This window comes from Netta rufina (assembly GCF_964035555.1).
Source record: "Netta rufina genome assembly, chromosome: 2".
NCBI classification, from domain to species: Eukaryota; Metazoa; Chordata; class Aves; order Anseriformes; family Anatidae; genus Netta; species Netta rufina.
In genome coordinates this window covers 83,475,294-83,482,701 of record NC_140124.1, presented here as the reverse complement: position 1 = coordinate 83,482,701, position 7,408 = coordinate 83,475,294, and the positions used below count along the sequence as shown (strand labels likewise).

At 39.3% G+C, this 7,408-nt stretch overlaps 1 protein-coding gene across 1 annotated transcript in view; it reads right to left on the bottom strand.

Moving 5' to 3' along the window:
• Positions 1 to 6,242: 6,242 nt before the first annotated feature.
• CTNND2 (catenin delta 2) overlaps positions 6,243 to 7,408 on the bottom strand; it is a gene marked incomplete at both ends in the record, with an annotated part of 525,744 nt that continues 524,578 nt past the window's right edge. Inside the window, one exon of the mRNA XM_084281644.1 lies at positions 6,243 to 6,503. Coding sequence (XP_084137770.1) covers positions 6,243 to 6,503 — 261 coding nt within the window. The remainder of the gene's footprint in view (positions 6,504 to 7,408) is intronic.

The window sequence follows — 7,408 nt, the reverse complement described above, 5'->3', positions numbered from 1 at the left end:
TAATGTGCATGATTTAACGTGCTATCAGACGATGTACATTTGAAGTATCCAGGTTTTTATTTAAAAAATTGGCTATCGTGCAGATTTTGTTCAGGGCAGATCATTATCCTTACCTACTAAACAAGTGGCTTTTTAATTCTCCTTTCTTCTCACCACCCCAAGAAAAACTCAAACCCACGGTAGCTTAGAAGAAAAGGGTTGTTTTTTAAAGGTTATAAATCTTTTTTTTTCCAAAGTGACATATTTGCTATGTGACATGTTAAGCTTCCTATAGTACATGCTCTTTATTTTTTTTTCTTTCTTGGTTGATGTCAAGAAGAGGTAAAAATCAATCGTGTCTGTGTACAGCAGCCTGAGTTCTCTGTCACACATTTACTCTTCAGCCTCGATATGTTTAGTTATTAACATTTTCTGCCTATATAACTTTCATGTACAGTAACTAAATTATTTAAAAAGCAACTCTCATAAGGGTTATATATAAATGAAAAGCTTTATATCAATTAATACTTTAATTGAATTTGTGAAAAACGGTGAATCAGCAAACAGCTGTGATTTCGCTTTCTTAGATTTAGTGCTAGGTTTGACATATCTCCTGTCTGAAAAATAAAGTATTTCAGTGTCTGAAAGTACTCATCAGGCTACTGAAATTAACTGCAACAATCAGTCACTTTTTATCCAATTTCTTAAAACCATGAAAATAAAATTAGAGAGAGCTGAAGGCTATACAGTAAATTTTGAGAGACAAGTCCTAAGAAATAACTGGCCTTTTTCTTCTGCTGTCTACTAGTGCACTGCAACCTTCAGCATGGTGGCTGGGATGTCCTTGATGCTTTCATCCTGTGAGATGTTTGCACCAAAAGTCTTTGACACTTCTGTCTTTGGGCCTGGCCCATTCCTCCCTGAAGTTACTGGAAGTCTTTCCAGGGACATCTGTTGGCTTTAATAAGTGAGCTAAAGGTTTAAGCTTTGTAACAGTTTAGCATGTGCTGTCTTCTTGGAAACCAATACCAATGCCCACACGGGAAGGAAGCTGCTTTTAAAATTGCATTAAAAGCGCTAAAAGTTGGCTTGATTGGGAATCAGTTTTAAGGGTAATGTTTAGGCATGGTGTCTTGCTAGCGGGCCATGTCTGGCCAACACCAGGCCTCATGTGCAGGCCTTGCAGCAGGCCATGGTGTGCAGGTCTGAATGACGTGGCCCTGTCACGATCATGCAAAAAAAAACCCAAAAACTGGGGGAGTGCTGGGGAGAAAGAACCTGAAGTGCTTGTGCTAGCTGGTCACAGGCCTGGGCCTCAGCAGACTTAATCCTGGAAGTGCTCCTAACGCAGGTGTATCACCAAAGGTGACAGTCACTGCTTGTCTCCTGGTCTTTTCTGAACATCCTCGGCAGTGGTGATGCCCCCCTGCAAGTCAATGGCTGCTGTGTGCTGTGTGCCCCATTAGACCGGGGCAGGCAGGAAACTCACATCTCCCACTTTCAGAACAAATGTCTGAAAATGGCTTCAGGCCACTATTTAAAAACTGGTGAGCCCTCTGGAAAAAAAGAGGTGGCACAGCACAGCTCTTTAGGAGATGCTGATCCTACCGGGCCTCAAGAGAAAACAATGGAGTCCGTAGTCACTGGAGCCACTTCTCAGCTAGCTTGGGTTCAGACCCACCTGTGCGGATAGTAAAGGCCTTGTACCAGCTGGGTCCTTGAAGGAATTGTGCCCTGTGTGCACAGTGTCCCCGTACCTGCTGGGCAGACAGCACTGCCATGGAGGATGTGTGGTGGGGGAGGGATTTGCAAAGAGCTGCCTCTGTTTTAGCTGTCGAGCCTCTGTTTTCGCTTAAAGCCTCTGATCAGGAGTAATCCCCCTCCTCTGTCCTTCATAGCAGCCAGCAGTCGGGTCGCTGCCCTTGTGCCGATTGTGCTCAGCGCTTGGCTTGCTGCCTCGCAGGACAGAGCTGGAAGTGCCCAGCAGTGACCTGTGACTTCCCTCTGCTGTCCCCTCTCACTTGGCTAGTGCAAAGCTTTGCGTGCAGCATGTCGCTGCTATGAACGCCTCAGTGCATCAGCCTGTCAGTAATATTTGATGATCTCAGTGCACAACATACTGCCAGGCCCCATTCCACTGTTGGTCATTAGGGGCGTGTACAAGCCCTCTGTTTCTGTATGTTTATGCCCTTATGCCCCCTTTTTTCCCACTCCAATCCAGGTTGCTCCCTTCACACCTCCCACTCCCCACGATAGAAGCAGTAGCACTAAGCTCAGACTTTTTTCTGCTCGTTGGCAGGAGGGGGTGAGTAATAAAGGCAAAGGAGTCGAGAAAGCCTCTCCTGCAACACTTTTAACAGTAGACTAAGCTGTGCCAAGGTAGAAGCAAATAGTCAGCATTCCTAATTTTAGTTGTAAGTCTCCCTGGCAGGACACTTCTGCAAGTCTTAGGCAACCTAGTCCCCGTAAACACTCCTGAGCTGCTACATGTGGAGGAGCCAAGCTCCTCAAACATGCAGAAATAAATTACTGGCTTTCTCTGAGTTCCTTGGCCATAGTCTACTTAACATTGGTGCAATTTTTAGTGTGCTCCCATCCAGTGACACCAGCCTTGAGGCTTTTCAGCTCTTTCAGCCTTACTTAGGGGTGAATTGGGTGTTGGTACTGTTCTCAAAAATACATTTCCCCTTCCCTTGCTGTTTAAAGTTGTGCTCATAAACCTGATTGGGGGTAAAGGGGCAGGAATGACTTGAGAGATGATTAATATCCAATTAACAGTTAAAATAAGGGAACTGCAGGGGGTTGTTGGCTGTGTGAAGCTAGGAATCAACCTATGGAGTCCACTTCTGAGTTTAAACATATTGCACTATGACCAACAATTCTCCACAATACAGTAGGATTTATTAATAGAAAATATGTCAATATGAGTTTGTCTTTGTACATGTTAGCAACATGTACAGTGAAACACATTTTTTCTCAATCTATATTTTTATAGCTCTTTTTGTGTTATTTGACATAACCATTTATATTTTGGGCTTAAATATGTTATTTGTCAAAATGTACTTTCAGTGTTAATATACCTTTAAAATCATAGTTTATCTTTTAAATATTGAATTCACTTTTTTTTTTTTTTTTTTTTTTTCAAATCAATATTGCTCATGTTAGTGCAAATTTGTTAATCTTGAGATAGGTTAACCATTCCTTCCAGACCATAAACAGCATTTAATAAAACAGTGAGATTTATATAGGTCTACACAACTGATCAAGATTCTAATGCGAAGCTTGTTAAAAAGAAAAAAAAAAGGAAAAGAAAAAGAAAAATCCGACATTTTACAGTACATCAATTGCATTTTATACATTTTTTGGAACAGTTTTGTTTCTCCTCTATTTCTGTGTGTGATCTAGTACAAGAATGAAGGGAACAGCAATAGGCAATGATACTTTCCTCAGTATTAAAAAGAATGCATCATAAGTATCCCGTTCAGTATGGCAGCAGTGTTGGATTTTCAAGCCTGGAAAAGAAGCCAGGTAATTCCACACTTCTCAAAACTCAGTACAGCAAGAGTGAACATTATTAGTTGGAGCACTTGCCACTACAGAAGAATGGAAACGAAAGAACACAAACTATAGACAAAAGGTATTTTATGCCACTTCATCAGTCTAAAACGTCTCACTTGAGCAATGGTCAACGTTTGACTCTAACTAATTTCTAAGAGGAGCTGCAAGGGGGCAATATGGCATTTAAGTAGTTTGAAGAATGGAAATATAATCCAGTTTACAGTAACGTTCTCTCTAAAGGACTTTAAACAGAACCATGGGTCCCTTCGGCCTTTTTGCAATCCTGCATTTGAAGAACTGCACAAATCTGGTGGTTATTAGGCAGGCAAGAAGAACTTCAAGTTGCGAGTGACATTCTTTATTAAAAAAAAGTTTTTATACTGAAAATGTGCTTTGTTCAAAAGAGCACTGCAAATGTCACTTATTAAAATCAATGTAATAAATAAAATATAAACAACCTGTGTCCAAAACTATGAATAATATTTTCATCTACCTCACTATACATCTGGCCCACTGTGCCCCTCCCACCCACCCTTTTTTAAACGATTTAAAAATTTTTTTGCATGCGATTTTTTCCCCCTGTTTACTACAAAGAGCAGATAAGGTTACATATCGTACACCGGGAAAAGCTGCCAAAAAAGATTAAACTATAGTCCTAGATTACCAAAAACCAATTCTACATCACAACACCTGCCTGCATGAACTACTCGGTCTGCATCCTACAGAGCAGGCAATGATTTGCAAGAGACTTCTTCCCCCGCACACAGCCAGAAGTGTGTCAGGTGATGTTGAGACTATTACAATGACTAATCACAGAAATGTTTGCAACCTAAAACAAATTCCTTAATTGTAATTTAAGCAATTTACAACTACTCCTTTTGTGTTGGATCTTATTCTGTGGAAACTGTATGCCAAACTCTTGGCTGAATCAAAGAAATGCTAGATGATGATTATTTATTTTTTTTTTAAGTTCCCAAGAGCTAAGATTAGTATGCTAGCTCTTCTGGTCTCTTAGCCTAGTTTCCTTTCCTTTTGTTTGTTTGTTTGTTTGTTTGTTTTTTAATTCTGTTGCTTACTTTTTTTTTCTTTTTTTTTTTTTTTAAATTTTTTATTTTTTAGGGTTTTATTTTAAATGCACAGAAATGGCCAGTATCTTTCATATTTGAGGAATGCATTTTGGGTGTTGGGTTTTCTTTTTGGTATGGGTTAAAATAAATGATTGTCCAAATGGTTCAGGAGTTGGACCCTTCTGTAGCCTGAAGAGTTAGGAGACTCCAGACTTTAGTCTGTTGGGTCTTTGTTTTCCATTCCCTCAGGGAGATGGCAAGATCAAACTCTCTTCCTTGAGTGCTTGCTGGTTGGTGGCTGGAGAGTAATGAAATTTCTTTCCCCAAGAAAAGATCAAGAGATGCTATTTTAAAGGAAATGGCACCTAAGGGTGAAGGACTCATTGAAAAACGTCCTACAACCCCTTCCTTTGTGAGTATGTGGCCTAACAATTTTGAATTACTATCAATGGTTAATAAAGTGAGTAAGAGAAAGCACATACTGGAGTTTCCACTGTTTAAAAAAAAAAAAAAAAAATCAAATAAAAACTGAAATTTGAACAAGGAAAACATTGGATGAAAATAGGTCTTACACCACACAAACGCACACGCTCAAACACATACACACACACACAGAATACTATGCATACGTGGACACACACGAGTAAGAATGTATATTTGTATGATAGATTCCTGGAAATAGACATTCTTAGCAAATATGGATGACAGATCAATTGTAATTTATTTTCTTTTAACACTGTATCATCATAAAGAAAACTGGTATAAATGAAAAAAATCTATTTCAAATATCTACATCTAAAATTTTAGGCAGTGAAAAAGCACTTTGTTGACAAGGAGTGTGGAATGATGAATGTTAATTGTCAGAAACTGCTGAATGCCTTTTTTTTAGTTGCCACAAACAAATTCACATATCAGAACGAACAATACTGCTAAATATTCCTTTTTTTTTTTTCTTTTTTTTCTTTTTTCTTTTTTTTTGTTAAAACGCACCGGGGAGAAGAAAACAAAAAACTGGAAATTCATACATCTTTCAAAATTTGAAATTGAAGCAATATTTAGAACCATAGATGAAGAAACACTGTGGCATTGGTGTAATATACACAATGCACTTGTTTTTTTTATCTGTAATGTACATCAAATACTTTACAACAATGCATTAACAAAAGGCAAGAAACATCTTGCTGTACAGAGGAAACCCCAAATGCAACTTGAAGCCTAGATTCACAATGAATGAGGATATTAAACAAAGTGTGAGAAGCTGTTCCCCATAAAGTATGTACGCTGCTCAGTTACTTGTGCTTAACTCTTAACCCACATCCACTGTCATGTTCTCCCTACTTCCTTCAGCCACATTCAACACACAGCACCGAACTTTAGACTCTACAGGCCAACAGTAAAGTTGTCCCACACGTAAAATATATATATGTGTATATATATATATATTTCTTTCTAATTACTCCCAGGTTTAGCTTTCATTTCTTTTAGCCTTCTAAAAAAAATCTCTTATTTTTTTTCCTTACTGGTTATCTGGGCCTTCCTACGGAACAGGCTTTAACAAACTAAATTTGCAGGAAAAAAAATGTCTTGTGGTATGCATGCACATGCACAGTTCCTGGAGCTTTTGTATCTGCCCAAGTCTCAAACCCAGGAGTCGGGAGAGGCTGGATAGTGGCTTGTTTCATAGTTAAGTTCACTATAGGGACGAGCAGCTGAATAGAAGTCGACGTAGTTGCCAGTTGACTTTAGTCCCAGGTGCATGTTGTATTCACTTGCAGGTGGGCGATGATGCACTTGGTCCTCAAAGAAGGACTCATCATAGTTTCTGGTTGAATTCTGAAACGGCTGATATGGTTCATAATCTTTTCTGCTGGGCTCCTGTGGAACTGGCTGTGTTGAAACCTGAAAGATAGCAACGCCCGCAGGTTGTTAGATGCAAGATGTTGTTGTAGGCAACAAGAGGGAAGAAGGAGCAAATCTCATTCTGTTTGTCATGCTGGAAATAGAAAGTTGTGCATTGTCTTAACCTCTGCCCCAAAGCAGTGCTTGGTAGTCAATTAATTCCACAGCTCTGCCTTGTCAGTACATTCTTTACATTTTCATTTATTATTTTATATTACTGCTGCTAACAGATGCTGCTGCTTTATTTCAAAAGTAATTCAGATCTGGATCTGAGCAGTGTAGCTCACAGTAACTTTAGTAAATATAATCTGTATATATGGCTTTCTGACTACTTCACAGCTCTACAATGCAAACATTGTTGGCCAAAACTCAGCCTTGAAGAATCTGACTGGAAGCGATACACACTCCAAAGATGTTAAACATTTTGCAGCTTCCTTTGCCACAGGTGAGATTGAGTAGCAGCATATTGTTAAGAACCAAGTAATAGTCTTTGGGGCACTGACATGAGAACATTTCAAACTAAGTGCCCTGAAATGTGTTCTTCTGCTGCTGTTAAGTTGAACCAATTTCTTACCACTGCCTCAGCGCTTCACGTTGACAATCTTGTGTTGTTGCAATGTTCCAGCAAGTTGCCTTGAGGTTGAAGTATTTATGATACACAGAAAAAAAAATCTCATGCAGTCCTCTAACCTAAGTAAGCCATAAAGTTTTTTTCAGACAGCCCTAGTGAGACTCTGCTTTTATACTTGGGGCTTAATGAAAATCTGAAGTTTATAAGCATTTACTAAGTGTCTTTGTGACTGCAAAATGACACAGACTTCCAGTCTTCAGATGGTGTCTTTTCCAATGAGCCACCACTGGGAATATCGATGCTCCAACATCAGTGTTAGAAGAGTTTCTGCAGA